The sequence below is a fragment of the Bos indicus genome, chromosome 9 (assembly GCF_029378745.1).
Source record: "Bos indicus isolate NIAB-ARS_2022 breed Sahiwal x Tharparkar chromosome 9, NIAB-ARS_B.indTharparkar_mat_pri_1.0, whole genome shotgun sequence".
Classification (NCBI taxonomy): domain Eukaryota; kingdom Metazoa; phylum Chordata; class Mammalia; order Artiodactyla; family Bovidae; genus Bos; species Bos indicus.
In genome coordinates, this window is record NC_091768.1 from 41080286 (window position 1) to 41103545 (window position 23260).

General features: G+C 43.1%; 1 protein-coding gene across 6 annotated transcripts in view; it reads right to left on the reverse strand.

Moving 5' to 3' along the window:
• Positions 1-23260, reverse strand: part of LOC109563840 (uncharacterized) — a 205093-nt gene that overhangs the window by 39737 nt on the left and 142096 nt on the right. For all 6 annotated transcript variants that reach the window (XR_011568321.1, XM_070795502.1, XM_070795501.1 and 3 more), the window contains 7 exons: positions 20803-20941; positions 12703-12856; positions 10558-10653; positions 9355-9510; positions 3920-4149; positions 2853-2991; positions 1568-1688 (listed from right to left, as the gene is read on the reverse strand). Coding sequence is in view for 5 of the 6 variants with exons in the window: in XM_070795502.1 (XP_070651603.1) it covers positions 1568-1688; positions 2853-2991; positions 3920-4149; positions 9355-9510; positions 10558-10653; positions 12703-12856; positions 20803-20941 (1035 nt within the window). In the remaining variant the exon portion in view is untranslated. The remainder of the gene's footprint in view (positions 1-1567; positions 1689-2852; positions 2992-3919; positions 4150-9354; positions 9511-10557; positions 10654-12702; positions 12857-20802; positions 20942-23260) is intronic.

Here is a 23260-nt window from a genome sequence, read left to right on the forward strand (position 1 = left end):
CAGGAAAAAGGTGTTTTGTACCATTAAAGGTACCAAAATATAAAGTGTTTTTCTTTCTTCTGCAGTCTTTCTCTTGACCTGTCATGGTGTTTTTGTTTTAATGCTGAACTCCCTGGCTTGGGGATGCTGGCAGGGCAAGTACAACCTTCATAGCCATCAGGGCCCCTGCCCTGTGATGGGGGCATGAATACACATGGTCTACCAGCTACTGGACCGAGGCTTCATGCCCTAGCCAGGGGCAAAGAAGTTAAGCCAGGTGTCTCCTCTTCCCACTGGCCCATTGCTCCTATCCACCATGGATGGGCAACCCCAAGGGTACTGCATCCTCTGCCCTGGGATATTCCAGGTACACAGGGATGGGCAGCAAGCTCACTTTGACTAAGTCGCTCATCAAACACACCACAGTGCTGTCAGTATGGAGTCCCTGAGATGCTGCCAGGTACACATGCCCCACACATGCCCTCACCATGCTCAGGCCCCCACTGGTGTGGGGAATGGCAGCAACTGCTGGATGGGGATGGTGAGGGGGAGGTTAGTGATGCTGGGGTGTCAGAGAGCAGAGGATTGGGCAGAGAACTCCTCCTGGCAAGGTGGGGAGGCAGCAGGATGTGGGACTGTGAGCCCAGGCACCAAGCCTTTGGTGCTTACTCCAATGGTTCACTGGACATCACTGACAGAATACAAATTCTAGGTTAAAATAAAGCGTGTCAAGATGGCACCAATAGAGCATTAAACCCCAGGTTCCCCTGTGGGAGTCCCATGAGAGTGCACGGGTCACTTGCCCATGAAGTCCTACTGACTTTGGACCTCAGATGAAAGGAAACAATTTTGATTGCCTTCCCACCCTAAGTACGTGTATTTCTAAGACAGATATTTATATATATATATATATATATATATATATATATATATATATATATATAAAAGAAAAAGCTTCATGTATTTCCTCCATTTCAACTTTATTCTTTATTTCAGTTAGGAGTTAATCAGAAGAGACTGAAGTTTACAGATGTTCTCTAAAAGCCCTGTAAGTGAAGAATATATATTCTTCAAAACATGAAAAGTACTCCTCTCTGAGCACAGGTAACTATATTCAATATTTAGTAACAAACTACAATGGAAAACAATCTGATAGAGAATATACATAACTGAATCACCAGATACAGATACAACATTGCAAATCAACTATACTTCAATAAAAATTTTTAAAAAGTACTTATTTGAACTCCCCTGGTGGCCCAGTGGTAAAGAATCCGCCCACCAATGCAGGAGACACCGGTTTGATCCCTCGTCAAAGAAGATCCCACACACTGTGGAGCCACTGAGCCTGTGAGCCACAGCCACTGAGCTCTCTCTCTGGAGCCTACAAGCCGAGACCACTAGAGCTCCCGCAGCAATGAAGACCCAGGGAAGCCAAAAATAATATAAATAAATAACTTTTAGATACTATTTTCTGGGCATCGCAGTGTTTTTGTTTTTCCATGAATATGGATAGATACATGGATTGTTTTTATAATGAGGAAAAATAATTAAAATGTTATTTTCTAAAGTAATAAACATACTTTACCTGTAGGGAGAGTATGCTGCTCCTTGGACTTTTCTGATACAACCAGTGTTATCTCTCTGTTAACTTTCTTTAATACCTCCTGGATCATATGAATTTCAAGATTTTCCAGAAGTTTCTGAAGCTAGAGTAAACAGTATGAGAGTTACTCTTCACTATTAGTTTATACTCCAGGCTCCTAAATTCTTACATAAGTGCCTTGGGCTGGGTCCTGTCCTTTAGCTACTCTCTACTGAGGAAGAAGAAAGGATTCTTTTTTTGAGGTTCCCAAGTGGGGTAGAGGCATCTTTTTGGAGACAAATATCTCTTCTTCCTGGCTCATATCTCAGTTGATAAAATACAACCCTTTTTTACCAGGTTCTGCTGAATTGCAAAGTGCTCAGTGTCTGAAGTGATCTCTTATGTTTTGGAGTCTCTAAATATGGCCAGGAATTTCATGACCTGTTTTATAAAAAGCGCAAAAGTCTGAAACTCAATTTAGATACCAAGGAGGATTTCACAAGAAGATATTAATCCATATACAACCAAGAGAAAACTTTGTTCCAATACCCATGAGCCCTTACTCTACCCTTTATGCTTGCAAAGCCCATGTTTCTCCTTGTCAGAGGACCCCTGGTGCTAGAGAGGAAGCAGAGTTCAAAAGGGTAAGCAATGGTCATGGGACTGGGGTGTGTGTGGAGAAGGGGTGGTGCTGAGTTCTCCTGGATGCTTAGCGGACATGTATCTCTGTAGTTACACCCATGCAGCTAGAGTCTTTGTTCCCTGTTACAATAAGCACAGCCAGGACAGCCTGTGTCCCAGGACCAAAGGGAACAAAGAGTTGGAAAAACAACCCCTCCACATACCATCAACACACACCAGACAGACTAGTACATAAATTGTGTTGTCTTATTCTCAGAAAAACAATCGCGGAAGCTATTTTAAATATTCTAGTTCTGTGAGCGTGTGTTGGGGTGAGAGGATACTTGTGTGCTGAACTTTATGGTTAAGATGCTAGTGGTTATGTTTTCTGTTGTCTTTTTTGTGGTGGTGCACTTTAATTTGAGGAAAATAAGAATATGAAAACCTAGAATTATAGAACTGAGACATTAAGGTTAGCTATTTGCTTAATCAAAGCCCCACATACCTTTAAACACTTAAGCTTCCTTAGAGTCTGTTCAACAATTTACAAACCCTCAATTTACACTTAACTTCTAGAAGAAAAACACCACTTGGGTATAGCCATAGGTTTACATGCTAATGCCATAACGCAGATTTTCAAGCCAAGTTCAAAATAGCTTTTACATACCTGTTGAGTTTTTATTTCGATTTCTGAAGCTCCTTTGGGGGGAAGAATAGACTGACTAGTTATTAAAATTTCTTCAAATTCATCTTCTTTCCCCATCCGCCTAGCTATAGCTTTCATGCTGGGGTAGAGAATATCAGTTCTATTAAAGAAGAGCAACAGAAATTAGCAAACAAACATTTTTTTTCTCTTTTAGATTTTCTGACAATTCTTTTCACTCATGTTCTGTTTCCTGTCATCATGCATAAACCTCCCAACTTGTCATAGACACTCACATCAACATCTAAATTCACCATAGTTGCCACTCCCTTAGTCAATATTAAATCCCAAGGCCTTTTCTCATTGGCACATTTAATTTCTTTGTTCTTCAAAATACTGACATGTCTTCTCATTCTCTATTTACCAGGAAAGCTGACTATCATAACTCATAAGACAGACAATTTGGATTAGGCCACCAAAGTGGGCCTTAGGGTCCTCAGTGTGGTCTAGCATGGTGGGTGGGTGCTTAGTGAATGCTTGTTTGATAACAGACACATGGCAGAGGCCACCTGCCTTTCCTGCCAGCTAAGGCATCCCAGCCAGCTCTTGAAGCTGAAAAAACAACATGGGCCACAAACCGAACACCTCACACTGCACCACACTGTACCCCAGCTGTGACGGTGAAGTGCTCAAAGACTCATTAGACATAAGTCCAACGTGGCAGAGAGTGGGGAGGAGGTCACAGCAGCGGCACTCCCTACTCAATACTCGCTGGGATCCTACGAGCTAAAACGCTTAGAGTCAGTACTGAAGGGACACTTCAGAAGCACACGTTTCCAGGGCCAGAAGTCTGGGTAAATGATATAAAGTGTTGCTCAGTGGAATCCAGTGCTTTGCCTGCAGTCTATAGAACTCAGCTTTTCCTGGAAAGCACTGTTGATGGACAGACACACTGCCCAGTTTCCTTGGCGATCATTGGGGCCAGGTATACCAGATTCAAGGACCAAATGTCACCCTCAGAGCAAGGGCAGTAATCTGCCAGACCCCAGGTTCCACTCCTCCACATGAATTTCCCCCTGAGCAACACTCACCCATAGAGCTCCGAGAACTGTTTGTGGAGAGAGGGAGAGTTGATGTCCTGGACTTGGAGCTTGAGTTGGCCCCAGTGCTCCTTTAGAACTTCCAGTTGCTTCCACAGCACCAGAAATGATCTCAGCAAAGCAAGGGACATCACTGCATCACATGGGCCGCCCAGCAGCTTGGAGGCCTTTGGGCTGCTTTGGAACTGACTTCTGAGTCCTGGCACTCTGGACAAATCTGGCTGAAAGCATTACAGAAATTCTTCCTCATTCATCATAGACCGCTACAAGATAACCTTCTACATGCAGCTCATGCACAGTGAAGTCTTGGAAGAATGACTCTTCACCCCAGGAGGAATGGTCTACAGGCCAATAGCACATGTAGAACTTAGGGAGGATAAGCATCCTTCCTGAACACAGGTAGTATTCAGAGAGGAGAGAAATGTCTCCATTTAAAATTTCTGCTTGAGTCATGAACCACTGACTTTTAAAACTTTTTTACTTGGGTGCTAACATTTTTATCTGTCTTTGATAAATTGAGCCTTTCACATTTAGCCTCTGCGTTTTGAAAAGCATTCTTCAACACACTCAAGATTCAACAGCCCGTCATGGTAGAGCTATATTATAACTGTAAATTGAAGATTTTATCCATTTTATGGGTAAGGAAATGGAAACTTAGGTTTATCTTATCTCCTATTCCTCCTGCTACTGCTGCCGCTAAGTCGCTTCAGTCGTGTCCGACTCTGTGCGACCCCATAGACCGCAGCCCACCAGGCTCCCCCGTCCCCGGGATTCTCCAGGCAAGAACACTGGAGTGGGTTGCCATTTCCTTCTCCAATGCATGAAAGTGAAAGTGAAAGTGAAGTCGCTCAGTCGTGTCCGACTCTTAGCGACCTCATGGACTTCAGCCTACTAGGCTCCTCCGTCCATGGGATTTTCCAGGCAAGAGTACTGGAGTGGGGTGCCATTGCCTTCTCCATTCCTCCTTCTGTCCTCTAAAATTTAGGCAGAGAATATGTCAGTTGATTTGAATTTATGATTCAATAGACAATTTTACTTTAAAATCATGATTTGTTCATTCATTCATTGGTGTTTCCTTAAACAAGTGCTGGTTGAGGGGCTGCTGTAAGCCTTGGAGGATGTGGAGGGAACAAGGTTTTCAGGTCCCTGATCTCCTTTACATCAGTGGTACTAAGGCCAGGGCTACCCAGAGAATGACAGACAGAATGGGGACCTGTATCTCACCCATGACCTGAAAACAGTATCTCAGTAATAGGGAAAGACTTGGATCAGAGGACATTCAGGTAACAGCACCTTGGACACTCAAGCTTCCTGGCCATGAACAGGAAGAACCACCACTGGGGTGTAACTGGACCCTAGATCAGTGCTATTAACATATGGGGTGGGGTGGAGGTGAGGCTGCCAGAAAGAGAGTTGGTCAGAAGAAGAACTGACGGGCAAGTCCCAGGGAAGAGTGAGCTCCTGCCAGTATCTGGCAAGCCCTCCACCTAGTAGTCTACCTCCTCAACAATCAGCTAATGCATGCACTTCTGGATTTATCTCATCCTCAGAAACTTATGCAAATGAAATCTTACTCAGTGACTCAAGATATCCAACAGACCAGGGCCAAGCACTGTGACAAGGAGGGGGCAGCATACAGGCCATACAGTTGGACCCCTCCACTCAAAAAGCCCCAAGCTCTTGCCGCCCTGAGCTGGGACTTCCTTGGTGGTCCAGGGCTAAGAAACTGGCTTGCAGTACAGGCAATGCTGGTTCTATCCCTGGTCAGGGAACTAAGATACCATGTGTTGTGGAGCAACAAAGCCTGCATGCCACAGCTAGAGTCTGTGCGCTGTAATGAAAGATCCCACATGACACAGCAAAGATCACATGAACCAATGCAGCCAAATAAATAAACATTTAAAAAAATAAAATAAAGGCCCTGAGCTAATCCATCCCCTTGGGAGTCTTAGAGATGGAAGTCTAAAAGGTCACAGAACTGGTGACACAGCTGTGGCAGGAAACCTAGAGTCCTAGGTCATAGGCAGTGTAAATTTCAGTGCTGCCCACTATCTATGAACATTGAAATGTTACTAAATAGAACCAATCATAAAATAAAACTAATTAAAATAAACAATAATTTTAAAGCAAACGTACCTATTAAGAGAAGTCACCTCTTCCTAAGCTTTGCAGAATGGGTGAAGGGACAGGAGACAGGATAAAGAACAAGGCAGAGGAGACTAGGAGGTCAGGGAAAGAGGATAATCCATCGGAAACAGGGCCAAAAGAGGGAAAAAAGAAGGACCAAAAAGCCTAGCACGCTTCTTGGTCTTGGTATTACTTGGTCTATATCCACCTTTGTAAATGCTCCTTCTAGGAGAAGCACTGACTCCTGTTATGGAATTCAGATGGCACATCTAAACACACTTCCTTTTCCACTAATTGGCTGATATGTACTTGTGACTCAGTTTTAGCCAGAGAGAGACAAGAAAAGTCTATTGGAATTGTCTGGAAAAGATTTCCCTCCTTGACAAAAAGACAAAGCCCCTTAAGGGGAAAGCTTTTTCACTCTTATCTTCACCTTATAAGAATGAGGGAGACATTCTGCTGACACACCCAGGATGGCACAGCTGCCTCCACCAATGTGAACTGCCTCCTTCTAGACTTGCTTTGAAAGGTTCATACACTTTGTAGTTTACGTCACGAGTAGTTACTTACAGCAGGTGCACCCTTTCTGGCACAGAGGGGCATTGGCCCAAAGGTGGGAGATCAGATAAAGCTTCTAAAAGAGTGTTTGGAAGCTGAAATCTGAATGATAAATAGGAGTTAATTAGATGAAGAAGTAGAGAGTGGGAAGAGAGGGGAGTTTTCCACCAGGGAGGCTGGTTTGCATGAAGGTACTGAGGAGAGAGCATAGTGTTTTTGACAAAATGAAAGAAGGTGAATATGAGGGAGCTCCAGGGCCAGACTGTTAGGCTGGAACCTGGGTTTCTTTTCTCTCTTGGCAAATGACTTTAGGCATATCATTTAACCTTTGTGAGTTGGTATTCCTATCTATACAATGAGAATAATGATAGTACCTACCTCATGGGATTATTGTGAGAATTAAAGAAATTAATAAAGCACTCTGAATAGATCTCAATTATAGACATTATTAATTGATAATGTTCTATTAATAGTGTTCAGGGCCAACTTATTGACTAGACACAGAAATGCTTAGGGCCCACGAAATGTTTTAAATTCTTTTAAAATCAGAAAGCCTTTGACTGTGTGGATCACAATAAACTGTGGAAAATTCTGAAAGAGATGGGAATACCAGACCACCTGACCTGCCTCTTGAGAAACCTGTATGCAGGTCAGGAAGCAACAGTAACTGGACATGGAATAACAGACTGGTTCCAAATAGGAAAAGGAGTATGTCAAGGCTGTATATTGTCACCCTGCTTATTTAACTTCTATGCAGAGTACATCATGAGAAACGCTGGGCTGGAAGAAGCACAAGCTGGAATCAAGATTTCCGGGAGAAATATCAATAACCTCAGATATGCAGATGACACCACCCTTATGGCAGAAAGTGAAGAGGAGCTAAACAGCCTCTTGATGAAAGTGAAAGAGGAGAGTGAAAAAGTTGGCTTAAAGCTCAACATTCAGAAAACTAAGATCATGGCATCTGGTCCCATCACTTCATGGCAAATATATGGGGAAACAGTGGAAACAGTGTCAGACTTTCTTTTTTGGGGCTCCAAAATCACTGCAGATGGTGATTTCAGCCATGAAATTAAAAGTCGCTTACTCCTTGGAAGGAATGTTATGACCAACCTAGATAGCATATTCAAAAGCAGAGACATTACTTTGCCAACAAAGGTCCATCTAGTCAAGGCTACGGTTTTTCCAGTGGTCATGTATGGATGTGAGAGTTGGACTGTGAAGAAAGCTGAGCACCGAAGAATTGATGCTTTTCAACTGTGGTGTTGGAGAAGACTCTTGAGAGTCCCTTGGACTGCAAGGAGATCCAACCAGTCCATCCTAAAGGAGATCAGTCCTGGGTGTTCATTGGAAGGACTGATGCTGAGGCTGAAACTCCAATACTTTGGCCACTTCATGTGAAGAGCTGACTCATTGGAAAAGACCCTGATGCCAGGAGGGATTGGGGGCAGGAGGAGAAGGGGACGACAGAGGATGAGATAGCTGGATGGCATCACCGACTCGATGCACATGAGTTTGGGTGAACTCTGGGAGTTGGTGATGGACAGGGAGGCCTGGCATGCTGTGATTCATGGGGTCGCAAAGAGTTGGACATGACTGGGTGACTGAACTGAACTGAAAATCAGAAAAAAGAATGCTTAGGTAGAATAAAATGCTACAATTTATGATATTAATATATTTTCTTTATATTAACACAATTGTAAGCTATAACTCTTCACGTTTTTTAATGGAGAAATGAGCCCTCAAAGGCAAAAGTGGTAGAGTCATGGAAGTCAAAATGCAACCCTGGCAGTGGTAGAAGTGGGCCAGAACCCAATAAATAACATTTTCAGGATTAGCAGAAGTAGGGGAGTTGACAGAGGAGTCTGAGAAGGCCTGGCTCATGACATCAGAGGAAGACTGGAGAGAGCTGTGCTTTAGAAGCTAAGGGCAGACAGGCTTCAAGAAGGACACACTGTTTCAAATGCTGCTAAGGCGTCAGGTTGTAAGGGGACTGAGACATATCTATGGGATTCAGTGGCAAGGTCCATGGTGCTCTTGATGAGAGCAGTCTCAGTGGTGAGATGAGAAAGAAGGCAGAGGGCAGTTTTTAAGGAGTGATGGAAGGTAAGGACATGGAAATGGCTGGTGCAGAGTTTGGCTCTGAAAAGGGGGCTCTTTAAATGGGGCAGTGGCTAGTTTACCCTGTCTCCACACAAGTATCTGTCTGGTTCCAGATATATGCAGAATTGTTTCAAACTATAATACTAGGGGGACTACAGGCTCCTGGTACCTTATAGCTTCAGAGGGACATGTCTGGAGAAGGGAGTGCCTGCCTAGGAGTCCATGAGCTAGCAGAGTGATGAAGACAGGAGCCAGGCTGGAGCTGTTCACCTGGAGCCTCTATCATACCCTTCCAACTCCAGTCCTAAATGTGTGACTCACAAGGAAAAACAGCCAGTTGTAGTATTTGTTCAAACTGGTTTCAATGGACCACCCCTCCTTAATGTCTGTTGTACTTCTAAAATTAAAAGAAATTGATATACCATTGATCATGGGATTTCCTGTGAAAGAAAGCACTTTGGAGAGGGTCTGACTGGCTACTGCTGCTTCACTGCTGCTCCCATGTGGCATGAGCACAGTCCTGGGACGCTGGGAGAGGCTATGGGACAGACGAAGCTCTCTAGTCCATCTCCCAGATAGAAAGGTCCTTCAGTACAACACACCACTGGTCAAGTATGTAGACTGTTCACCAAGAATACCTGTGTATTTTTGTCTGGTGTGGCTTGCTGTTCTGGGAGACCCTCCATGATCCTATGATAGTTACTCAGAAGAACATCTTCCATTAGCAGTTGCATGCCTGCCAGCTCTCCATGAGCCACCTTGAGGTCATGGCCACTCAGTCCACAAAAGCATAGCTAAAAACAAAAAGGAACAAAACCAAACCAAAACACCCATTTTGAACACTTCTATGTTTCCTTTACATGTGGTCCTGGGGGGAGAAAACTAGGAGTAGTTGTGTTTACAAGCCCCATGCTCTCAATTATTTAAAAAATCCATAAAAATCAGAGTAACATTTTTAGTTCAAAATCCTCCTTGAACATATTAGACATTTGGCTCTGTATGGAAGTCCAAGTTCCCCAAACGTTATGGTGGTGGTGTCTGTATACGGTTGTATGGATAGTGTGATACACATAAGCACAGGGAAAACACAGGAGAAAAACCAATATGATCTGTAACCATATCCCAAAGTGGGGGACTCTGATTAATATTTTTAAACCATTTTTACTATTTTACTTAAAAAAAAAACTTTACTTTTGGAAAATTCTGAGCATATGCAAAGGCAAACAGAACAGTTCCCATCACTCAGTCCCAAAACCACCAACCTATGGCCAGTTCTGCCCCATCCTCATCACTCCCCACCTCCCCATTATTTTTAAGCAAATGCATCATTGATTTTCATGTTGTTGATAATACTTTTAAAAGTATTTTCTATTTTAAAAAATGAAAATACAATAATACTTGCTTGAACAATCAGAGGTAAACATACATTTGAAAGAAATTCTCCTTCTGAGTTCTGCTTAAGGAGTTCTCTTTCTGCCACTGTAGGTGGGTCACGAGTCACACATCTCTGAACTGCCAGTCTGGGAGTTAATCTACGAGGCCCAGAGAGTGACCGGAAATGGATGACCACTCCCCGAGATCATTGTTAGCCAGGAGAATTTCAGCTGATTCAAGTCTGATTCCAGCTGCAAACATGATTTTCTTCTGTCATAAGAACACATGATTCACCCCACAGTACTGGGTTTATAGCTTCATAATCAAAAAAACACCTTGCTTATCTCATATTAATAAATTATTCACCACTGGCTAGAGTATGAAGGATTAGACCTATGGATGCAGTGACATCTGCTCTGCAATCTGTATTCAGTTCTCTCTGTGACAAGCAGGAAGAACAATCTTACCTGCATGTGATATTCTAGGGTATCTGGGCTGCTACTTGTAACTGGAAATGGTCCTCCATCTTCCAGAAACGCTCTCCAAGGGAACAGCACAAATGCCTAAAAGAATCAAATAATAAATATAATAATGGTGCATAATAACGTCCACAAGTAATAGGCATTTGTATATGAATAAGATGTCTTCATCTCTACACTAAAACATTATGGGATTACTTCTCTATTATATAGAAATAGTTCTTGATGAATAGTCTCTGATGATGCAGAGGAGAGAGTAATAATCTTGTTTTTTAAACTGATTTTTCAGAAAGCAACTAAACATAGAAAGGTATTAAAGTTTCAGTGTAAATAGTCAGCAATAGTGTTTGGAAGTCCCAGACTAGTATAAAACCAATGATACACATTTATAATCAACAAAAGTAAACTTACTCAATTTTTTTCAGTATTACAAACCTTAAATATTTGTCCTTTATCACCACTGTGCTCCAATTCTAGGCAACAACTCAAAACCAATGCTATGACATTACACATGGGCCTCCATCTTTTCCACATCACTGTTCAACAGCCAAGGCATCCCTACTCCCTGGGGCATGACATGCAGCCCAGGATAGAATCGGCCTGTCCATCTGATCCCATTCTACAGTTTCAGACCTGGTACTGGCTTCAGACAATTCTCAAAGTTGAAGTTGATGCAGATGGCAGGCAGCCAGGACACCTGCAACTACTTAATGCCAGGCAATGCCCAAAGGCAACAGGAGCAGGCCCAGTAGTCACAATCCAATCCTGTCTTCAGGTCTTCAGGAGGGTCAAGGCTTGGGCCAAGAGCATTGTCTTATAGCTAGGGAAGGTAGAAGAGTGAGACTTACATGGGATTGATGCTGGCATTACTTGCCTTAGCTTTGTAACATAAAAACATTAAGTTGGAGGTTTTGGAGTCAAAAGATATGGGCCTGTGAGGTGATTTTAAAGATATGTCCACAGGGACTTCCCTGGAGGTCCAGTGGTTAAGACTCTGAGTTTCCACTGCAGGGGGTGTGGGTTTGATCCCTGGTTAGAGGACTAAGATCCTGAATGCCATGTAACATGGCAAAAAAAAAAAAAAAAGTGTCCACAAATTCTTTGATTCTGTTTTCACTAAGAGGTGGAGCACCTTGACCTTGACTACAGCCTCATGAGAGATTGTGAGCCGGAACTACCCAACTAAACTGAGCCCAGACTCATGAACCTCAGAAACTATATGAGACAATGAATGTCTATTGTGTTCAGTCAGTTCAGTTCAGTCGCTCAGTCGTGTCCGACTCTTTGTGACCCCATGAATCACAGCATGCCAGGCCTCCCTGTCCATCACCAACTCCCAGAGTTCACTCAGACTCATGTCCATCGAGTCAGTGATGCCATCCAGCCATCTCATCCTTTGTTGTCCCCTTCTCCTCCTGCCCCCAATCCCTCCCAGCATCAGAGTCTTTTCCAATGAGTCAACTCTTCGCATGAGGTGGCCAAAGTACTGGAGTTTCAGCTTCAGCATCATTCCCTCCAAAAAAATCCCAGGGCTGATCTCCTTCAGAATGGACTGGTTGGATCTCCTTGCAGTCCAAGGGACTCTCAAGAGTCTTCTCCAACACCACAGTTCAAAAGCATCAAATATGCTATATTTGGGGGTAATTTGCTCTGAAGCCATAAAAAGCTAATACAGTTTGTGACCTAGTGTTGCCAGGACTGCATAGCAGTCTGATCTCTTTAGTTGTAGCAGGTGGGTAATAGAGTTGGTGCCTAGGAGCAATAATAGTTGCCAGGATTACATTTGATAACACATATTGTTACTGGGCTGTTCAAAACTCAGCTGCTGACCTAATTTATGTATCATAATTGCTATCATTATTATTTATTACATGAAAGAGATCAGGTGTTGGTTTTGCTACCAGCTGTGAGCAGATAATCTGTTATCCCAATTAGCCTGTTAAGCGGTTTGGAGACAGAGCTCCTGACTAGAAATAACAGCAAGCTATAGGGGCCCTCTCTACTGTATGAGTGAAGGGGAGCTTACCAAGGCCAATGGGTACTTCGGCATGAAGAGCCTCCTATGCACAATGCACATTTTATTACAAAATGTGCTCTCAACACATCTCAGTACAAAAATAGCTCTCAACACACCTGGAGGCTCTGTGGATCCAGTGGTTGTGGTAGGCTGAGCTGGGAAGCAAAAATGCTCTTCATTGGAGAGTTGCTCAGTGATGGCAACCCATGATACATGCCGTCTATGACAGACTGGTAGGCAGAAGTATTTCCAGCTGCTAAAAATGTTCGTCTACCAAAACAGGAAAGCAATCTCATTAAAAGCAGTTACTCAAGTTTCTAAAGCTCAAAACTCTCTTCAAGCCAATTTGTAGCAAGATAACATTTGGAGATGTCAACAGGTTTCTTCTTCAGCAGCATCATCCTTCATTCATTTTTCTTTACCACTGCCCTTCACTCTCACAATTCACAGCTCTCAAGGGAAGGATAGTTATCCTCTAGACCAGTGCTATCTAACAGGATAAGTTGAGGGGATCCAAAAGGTCCCCAGGACAAAAGGATCTTTTACCTAAATCTTCCATAGACTTGGATCAAGTCATGCATAAACAGACATCAAAAAGAGATTAGCAATGATTGAGGGAGATGTTATCACCGATGGGAGTGAGGCAGTCTCTCAGAGATTAGCAGATAATCAAGTGTTGAGGAAAGACCTGGGGAGTGCCTAAGACCCCACAAGCGGGGTGCTGAGCAGCAGGCCAACCAGAAGATATCTGGGGTTGAATAGAGATGGGTGAGGTACCACTCCTCATCAACTGCTAGGATGACTTATAAGTACCCCAGAACTTAGATCACCTCTGAGAAGCATAAAGGAGGAGAAGGTGTGGTATAAGGCCTAAGATCCATTATTAGTGCTGCCTTGACATCTGGTAGAACTGGGAGGGCCTTGAATGACCTAACTACAAGTTTCCCTCCCTATGGAGGGAAGGTCCCCTAGTCAAATATAGGGACCTATGTTTATTTACTTTCCTTATCACAGGGACCAAGTATAATTCCTGCTTATCCAGCCACAAGCAGTGGTTTCCAGTTCCCTTCCAGACCACAGAACTATTCGAATGAACCAAGCACATACTCCTGTGTGCCTCCAATAGGCACCACATCCTTTTGATACTCAAAGCCTGCCTCTCAAGCCCCTAGCTGTTCACTCTGTTCACAAGTACAAATCTTCTGTGGCCTTGAAGATTCTGTTCTGTTCCAAGGGGAACAGAATATGCAATGTTCTGTTCCCCTTGGCCATGAGTATACGTAACTAGTAAACTGCTGTTGATCTCATTTGTCCAGTATTTAAAGTTATGTGTTTGGTCATCTCCATAACCTTGGAGCAGAATCCTTCCCTCACCAACAAGGTGAAAAGAAGGCATTTAAAACAAAGGTAAAGGGGGATGATCTTGAAGTAATTGATTTTATATCTCAAATTCACCACTTTAAATTCTAAACATAGCTGAATGACATGGAATTGAAGAAAGAAGTAGGGGCTTATGAACTTCAGTTCAAAGACAGATAAAGGGAGCTCTATATTTGCATATCAAACCATTGTACTAGTGCAAAGACCATATCACCCTTTTCACATCTTTGTGAGAATTAACAAAAGATAGTTGCATACAGTTATATACTGAGACACTGAATAAAAACACTGATTTATCCTGGTAGTTCAAGGATGGAACTTGGAATTGCTCATGCTCAATGGATATGACCATTTTCTCCTATTTCTCATATTGTTCACATGCTTTCTCATGATTCTCAATGGGCCCTGCCAAGGGACCCATGATTCACTCAACACTCATGTGACAGTGATGTATCAAGCATCTACCATGTAGAGGATACTGTGTCAGGAACTGAGATGCAAAGATGCTGCTGCTGCCGCTGCTAAGTCGCCGCAGTCGTGTCCGACTCTGTGCGACCCCATAGACGGCAGCCCACCAGGCTCCCCCGTCCCTGGGAGTCTCTAGGCAAGAACACTGGAGTGGGTTGCCATTTCCTTCTCCAATGCAGGAAAGTGAAAAAGTGAAAGTGAAGTCGCTCAGTCGTGTCCGACTCTTAGTGACCCCATGGACTGCAGCCTACCAGGCTTCTCTGTCCATGGGATCCTCCAGGCAAGAGTACTGGAGTGGGTTGCCATTTCCTTACTGCAGACAAAAAATGTTGCCTGCCATACCAGTTAACAAAGAATGCTGCCTGCCACCAAGCCATCAGCAAATGCAGCTGCCTTCCAGGGGTGCACTCTGAGGGGAATTCAGGATAAAAAAGAAACAGGATACTGGGTCTAGATAAGATGCATAGCTAAGAAATAATTTTAATGAGTCAGATTCTTACATCTTCCCACACATAGAAAAGCACTAAAATCATTAACTTGTGATGTCTGTCTTTTGTGATTAGCAGTAATTCTCTGATGTTTGATCACATGAGTTTTTGTTATTGCTGTTGTTTGGCCCAAACTCCTCTATATCCTAGCTCCTCCCTTACTTCTTCAGATTAGATACTTAGCTATCTGACACATTGTCTCCCAGGCTATAGTCTTCAGTAAGGTTCCAGAATAAAATATTTACAACTTCTAAGCTGTGCCTTTTTCTTTAGTCAGTGGCACTAAAAAGCAGAATATTCTAATGGAAACATTTCTTTTCGGTCCAAAATCAGAGCACAGAAGCTCAATATACCAATAAACCTCTCCCTGGTTGACTCCTTCAGTGTCACTCCTGTGCTTCTCTTCTACCAATCTACACAATTATCTCTCTCTCTCAGCCTCTGGGCCCAGCTTTGTTCACATCTTATTGTTTAAACCTTGACTGTATTGCTCATATTTTAAAATTCTTTTTTTGTTTATTATGATGTTTTAACATCTTTAAAAAACAACAACAAAAAAACCCTGCTGGCTGGGGAGAGACTGTTCCTTCCTCTGTAGCTAATTCTTAAAGACAACTGAAGGCCTAGCATGCTTTTGATACCCAAACAAACCAGTCTGAGCCACACCTCCTCTGATCCCTGCAACCCAGGAGGCAATATTCCTCTCATTTAATCATCCTAGGGCTAATTAACAGGCAACTAGAGACCAACATGGGAGAAGGCAATGGCACCCCACTCCAGTACTCTTGCCTGGAAAGTCCCATGGACAGAGGAGCCTGGTGGGCTGCAGTCCATGGGGTCACTAAGAGTCGGACACGACTGAGCGACTTCACTTTCACTTTTTCACTTTCATGCATTGGAGAAGGAAATGGCAACCCACTCCAGTGTTCTTGCCTGGAGAATCCCAGGGACGGGGGAGCCTGGTGGGCTGACATCTATGGGGTCACACAGAGTCGGACACGACTGAAGTGACTTAGCAGCAGCAGAGACCGACATGGGCTTCCCTGGTGGCTCAGACAGTAAAGAAACTGACACAATGTGGGAGACCTGGGTTTGATCCCTGGGTTAGGGAGATTCCCCTGGAGGAGGGCATGGCAACCCACTCCAGTATTCTTGCCTGGAGAATTCCAAGGACAGAGGAGCCTGGCAGGCTACAGTCCATGGGGTTGCAAAGAGTTGGACAAGACTGAGCTATTAAGAATAGAACAGAGACCAACCCTACAGCCCAAAGTCTGCTGGAATTATGCCAACCAGCAGATCTTAAAATGTTCCCCTGTTCTGCCTTGCCTTTCCAGGCCATGGCCTAAACACTCTCTTTGCTCCTGACCCATGGCCCTGTACGACGTGGCATGATGTATGTGTCTAGGAACCGAATATAATTTTATTTCCCTGAGTCTCTCCTGTATCTCCTCCTGTGATTGCACTAGATTGATTATCACATAAAAGAACACAGAACAATGACTTGTTCTTTTATCTTGCTAAGTGTGTGCAGAGTTTTAAACTAAGGGCCACAAACAAGCACAATTCTTGGGAGAGTTTTAGAGTCCCAAACACATACTAGGTCTATTAATTTATACATACTTGGAGGCTATTAAAAAATCACACAGTTCAGATGTAAATATGACTGCTACTCTAAGTGACAGAATCATAGCATATGATACTCTGTCTGGAGAGACCAGAGTCAGTCAGATTCTAGGCGTCACCACTGATCAAATCATTGGTTATCCTATTCCCACTTTCTTAATTCTTCAGTCAAGATCACTGTCCTTGGTAGGTTCCCACCTCCCCTTTATCAATAGAACTGTTTATTAGGAAGCTGAACAAAATCATGCCACCTAAATAAAGGAGTTTCAAGATGATACCTAACAATTTTAGCACTATATCCTCTTTTATTTCCTTCCTCTCCATGGACCCCATATTTTGAAAGTTTTTTTTTTTTTTTTAAACCAAATTAAGCATTCTCCTGTTTTTAACTCAAAGCCACATAAGCACCTAGCCTAAGCTCTGAGCTGCAGGAAGAGATAAAGAAATATGATATAAAGGAAAGAACAGGGTTTTGGAGTCTGACAAACTGTGTTAATGTAAGGTCTGCTACAACAAGCATGTGACCCTGGGGCAGTCATGCAACTTCTCTCTATCCCCTCATCTGTAAAGACGGTAATGTAACTGCTGTCTCGCAGAGTTGACACAAGGTAAGAGTTCAACCAAAGCACATTTTGTCTCCTCCTTATCTTACTCATTCTTATGATTCCAGTTTAAAAAAGAAAGAAATGTGACATTTTCTTTACTGTAAAACTTTTGGACAAATATGTCTTTTTCTTCATGCCTTTAGAAATACCAAAAACAGCTTATTGTGATAGCTCACTCAGACCCTCAGTTGGTAAACCCTGGCCTGCACCTTCTGCTGGGGTAGCTCTAATCAGTGCAGCTTGCCAGCAGCACTCAAGATAGAGGGAAGCCCATAGGAATGAAAGGTCAATTTGTTGCTTGTGCCAGTGGCACACCTGCCAACTGCCAGCTCCTAATAAAGTCAGATCTTCCCAGAAGCCCACTAAAATACAAATATAGACGCCTCACATTCTCCGAACAGTTCTGCCACACTCCAGTTGCCTTACTGTCAACAAGCAGTCAAGGGCTTCCTAGAATGCCAGTCATCTTGTGTGTGAGTTACCCATAGTGTGATCCCAGGTAAACTGGCTCTAGCCACAGGGAGCAGGGAATTCATGGAGCGCGTGCTACATTTTTTCCTGGATGCAAGGATATATAAAAGAAAACAAAACCCAAAAAACAGCTGCAAAGTAGCCCTGAGGAGGCCAGGAAAAAGTTGTGGCTCTTCACTTCTCAGACGCTGGAGACCAGGACAACATGAGGGCTTCTGTGTATCTCCCAGAAATCCCCAGATAACTCTGAAATACACTTTAATATCTATGTGTTCAGAGACACTTAAACTAGATGAGCATAAAAATAAATTGAAAAATGAAGAGAAAACCATCATAGATTCAAGGATTAAAAGAATTGGTGTTGCTTCTTCAGAGATCCCTTGATGTACTCATTTCTAAATAAGGCTTATGGCAGGAAGTTAAGGCACCTTTGATTTATTTCCTCAAACTCCTCCTTTTTACAGTAATCACTCTGAACATCAATATCACATTCAGATTAGTGGCATTTTTCAAGGCATATGTTTTATTCCTATAGAGTTCCTCTGAGGAACTTTCTTTTTTTTCTTCTTTCCATTCTTGAATTTCAAAGGAATTCAATCTTTTAAATCAGGGAGTGGCAAACTCTTTCTTAAAGGGTTGGATAGTAAATATTTTCAGCTTCATGAAGCATATGATCTCCACTGCAACTATTCAACTCTGTGGTTGTAATGTGAGAGCAGCCAGAGGTTATCCATAAATGAATAGGCAGGTCTGTGTTCCCAAAAAAACCCTCCATTTCTGGACACTGAAACTTGAATTCCTCAGAATTTTCTTGTGTCACAAACTACTACTCTTGAATTCCCCCCGCCTCAACCACTTGAACACCAGCCTTAGCCCACAGGCTTTACAAAATCAAGCAGGGGCCTATGATTCCTAACTTAAACAGATGATATTGATTAAAATCACTGTACCACACAAGCATTTATCTTTGGCACAAATGATTAATTCACCTGAAATTAAACATAAACTCAATTCTCAGGCATTTCTTGCATTGGCTAATAAATAACTCTTACAGGTGGTGGACATGCCCAGAAGTGAATGGCAGGCCTTAGGCAATGTGATTCTGACACCATTAGAGGACACACCAATTTGCATCAGGTTCTTGCCTGAGTTTGGCAACAGAGGCAGAGAAAAACTTTTGTGCTTAGAAACATGTATCCTTCTGGCAACATAAGCTGGTCTGTGCCACAGTGAAGCAGGTGCCAGGTAAGGAGGACTTCATGGGGCCACTGTCCTGAGCTATATCCTGCCTCTTCTCCCCTGGTCTATGGAAGTATGCTGCTTTCATTTCAGGTGAGAGTTCCTTCTTTTTAAACTCTGGAGAAGGCTTCAGTTTACATAAGAAAAAAGTTTCCTGGAATAAAAGTCGTATTTACCCAAAGTTGGCGAGCTCTGGGAAGGGCAAGGGAACTTCCCCAAGCTTTCTGTCTCTTTTGGTTATCTAAGGACTTATTGCTAGCAGGTTCAGCACAAAGTATTAATAAAATCCTCAAGTAGAATGACATTGATCTTTTACTTCTCTTTTTCTCCTGCCTCCTGTCGTCTCTTCAGTTTCCTTTTCCATCCATCCTGCTGCTGTCTGGCATCCATCCTAGTTCTCAGGCTTTGGGGTCAAATGCACCTAGGATCTAATCCTGGTCTGCTGCTTACTAGCTGTGTGACTCCAAACACACACATAACGTAAAGGGCTCTGAAGAAAAAAAGGGCTGGAGGAAATGCTGTAAATGAAGGACTCCTGGTTCCTTCTGAGGTCCTCTGAAAAACATACTGACTGTACAATACTGAAACCAGACATAGGACGCATGACCCTCCATTCCTGCAGACCGAGTATGCCAGGGCGGAGAAAGCCCCAAAAAGCAATTCCTAGGGGAAGCAGAGCGGTTTCCCTGGGAGAACAGGAGCAAGATGAACTCCATGGAGCTGGAATTCCAAAAGAATTTCTGAGGTATAGTCCTATTTCTTCAGTCTATGTAAATTCCTTGCAAATTCTGACTTGAGATTTCAGGCAATGGCACCCCACTCCAGTACTCTTGCCTGGAAAATCCCATGGACGGAGGAGCCTGGTGGGCTGCAGTCCATGGGGTCGATAAGAGTCGGACACGACTGAGCGACTTAACTTTCACTTTTCACTTTCATGCATTGGAGAAGGAAATGGCAACCCACTCCAGTGTTCTTGCCTGGAGAATCCCAGGGACGGGGGAGCCTGGTGGGCTGCCGTCTATGGGGTCGCACAGAGTCGGACACGACTGAAGTGACTTAGCAGCAGCAGCAGCAGCAGGGCTAATGAATGGCCATCCTGACAATTAGTCAGATCCCTTATATCCTACCTGCTTGACAAAGCTATAGCTCCCAAAGCAACCTGTCAATAAAAAACCCAAACAAACAAAAAAACAAATAGCCTGATTTTTTTGTCCTGCTGAATTTGCATTCTAAATCCAGAGTCCTCTGATGCTCAGAGTAAAGAAAAAGCAGAGTAGAAAGAGAGAACAGTAGGTTAAGTATAAACTCCACATTTCTATTCTCTGTGGACACTCATGCCAAACGGTTGGAAATGATTATAATCCACAGATAAGAGTACCTCTTCCCTTCCCATATACAACTTATTATTTATACAGGAAACATTGTGATTCTTAATTCAAACTAGTTTTTTCATCAATCATGACTCTTTAACCAAACAAACATTCTTTTTGATGCAGAGTATAATACCTACAAGGCTAGAGGTAAATTAAGTTATTTATAAATTTAACTCAGGTAGTCAATTTTGTTGGTTTCAGACGTGCAGTGAAAATTCTGTTCTTCTGCAAGGTAATTAAGGGCTGAAAAAAATAAAACTTGGTAGGAAGAATAATCTTCAGCAGTATAAAAAATATGATTCCCCATAAAGCAGTCTGTTATGCAAACTAACTACATTGGAATCACATTTAACAAAATCAAGAATATTATTATCTAACAAGAACACAGTCCACCTGGACAGCCTTTGCAGCAGAACACATTTGGTAGCCGCAGTGATCTGGATCAGGTTGTGCCCTTGACTATTTTAAGCTCATTATCTACTCATGCCAAGAGTGGCCTCCCTCCATGAGCACTCAGAAACACCTGCCCCACAGAATTTACTAGACAGGAATAGCCCTCCAGCCCTTACCGGATGAGGTACCTCACTGCAGCGTCAAACTGCAGAAACATAACCTCCCTTTGGAGGAGAAGGACCTGGGACACCAGAGTGGGGTCTTGGGGGCTCTGGAGGCTGTCAATCATTTTCTGCAGCTCTTGAAGTTCAGATCCTAGAAGACAGATGACATTTTAAGTCAAACAGATTGAAATACAGGCTACCCCAGCTACCCTGTGAACCATCATTTCACCTCCAAAGCTAACTTTTTAACTAAATTGAATTCTGTTTGTTTGTTGTGTGAGTATACTAATTAAATATTTTGCAAGATCAGCAAAGCCTTATGTTTCAGAACCCAAGGCCTGATTTATCTTTTCTTCCTTCCTTCCTTCCTTCCTTCTTCCCTCCCTCAGGAATATAGTAACTTGTATTGCTTTTCAGCAGAATAAGAACATACTGCTAAAAGTAAGTTTCAAAGTATACAAGGCTATAGACTCTAAATAGATTGAAAAAGAGAAATTACAAGGAATGGGAAAGATATTGGTCTCAGTAAATCTATTAGGGGCTTGAAATTATTATAAACCAGCGGCCATTTCTTACAGCCGTACCATTCAAATCAACACTGGCATAGACTCATCCTGTCAATGGCTCATGGATTAATGAAGACTCAAGACCATCCAAGGAGGCAAAAATATGTATACATATATGTATACAGAAACATACATCCTTCTAGGAGATTCACATCATTTCAGGAGTAGATGTGAGAGATCCTAAATAGGCTTATTTCTTGGACCCTTATCCTAAAGGATTTATATGTGTTTTGGATGGAAATTTAAGCTAGTGGCCTTTTACGGTACTCAATACTGGTTTGAGGAACCTGGCCTGGGTCTAGATGGCTGTACTAGCAACTCTATTATTGGCTCAGGAAATGAGCCACTCAGAATGGGAAAGCACAGAAAAAAAAAAATCATGGTCCTTAGGGAGCACTGGTGGGGTGGGTGGGTGGGCCCTATTTCCAGGTCTACAGAATGCTGGCTGATGTGAAATGCTCATCAGCTCCCTGTGGAGAGAGTAATAGCTTTCTACTTGAGAGGACATCCCTGCTATGCAAAGAGAAGCAATGTGGAAATTGATCATCATCCCTGATTGTAGCCCAAGGCAGAAGTGAGATGGGAGACCTATGAAGCATTTCCAAAGTTACACTGTATAAACAACTCACCCAGACTTGAGCAGCCTTGTACCCTAACTGGCCTGGTACTGGAACTCTTTCTATGTTTCTGGCATGGAAGGCAGGGGACTGAGAACAGGGAGGCTGTCCACGAGAGCCTGATGAGGGCAGAACCAGGTCTGAGAATGGTAGCCAACATGTACTTGCAATATGGGCTCTTGGTTTTAGAAAAGGATGTGAAGTAGCTCAGTCGTGTCTGACTCTTTGCAACCCCATGGACTGTAGCCTACCAGGCTCCTCCCTCCATGGGATTCTCCAGGCAAGAATACTGGAGTGGGTTTCCATTTCCTTCTCCAGGGGATCTTCCTGACCCAGGGATCGAACCCGGGTCTCCCACATTGCAGGCAGACGCTTTAACCTCTGAGCCACCAGGGAAGCTCATAGTCCAGATTTCATACCCATTTGACATTTTACACATAACAGAAGAATGTTTTGGGGGTATTTTTCCAACCACAAAAGAACTGGGGTCAATCATTAGACTTTTTATGAATCCTTTATAAATCTGATGGTCATATGGGCTGAAAAGAAACTTCCACCAGAAGAGGAGTCACAGCAAATTGTACAAGAACTCAAAGAATTTTGTGGTGGATGGGAGGAGGGATAGTTGGTGAGCCTTATTTGTTCAAGGTCTAGTGTGCTTGGTCTACAAGCAATACACTCTGTCAGGCTATGCAGTAACCAGGAGAAAAAGTTTATAATCCCCTGTAATGACAATTAAAAAAGAATATAAAGTTGCACATACCCTGTAATTAAAGCTCTGTAAAATGTATTTGAGCAAGGGTTAGAAGGAAGTAAAGTAAAATTATTTCACTTGTTAGAATAGTTGGATTATGCGTGGTTTTTCTCATTATTTCCATTATTGTTTATAAAATTCTGTGTGTGCACTTTTACACGGTCACTTCCCAGCAAAACTGTTATGTGCTGGCAGGTGGCATTATCATTAAAATACAGGTACGGAGGAAGGCCTACCTTCTCTTAGTTAACACACTGATAATACTCCTCATTTGGGCCTTTTTCTGTGGGGTTGCACTGCTCAGAGGGAGCAGGGATGGTGGGCAAGGGCAGGGAAGGCAGCCTGTCTGTGAGGATGGGGTAGACGGTTGCCATGTGCTCAGGGGGAGCAGGGATAGTGGGCACGGGCAGGGAAGAAAGCCTGTCTGTGAGGATGGGGCAGGTGGTTACATGCGGTCATGGAGGAGGACAGTGGTGGGGGAAGGAGGAGACTCTCCACTAGGAAACAAATGAGCCTTTTCTTGTGCCTTTCCA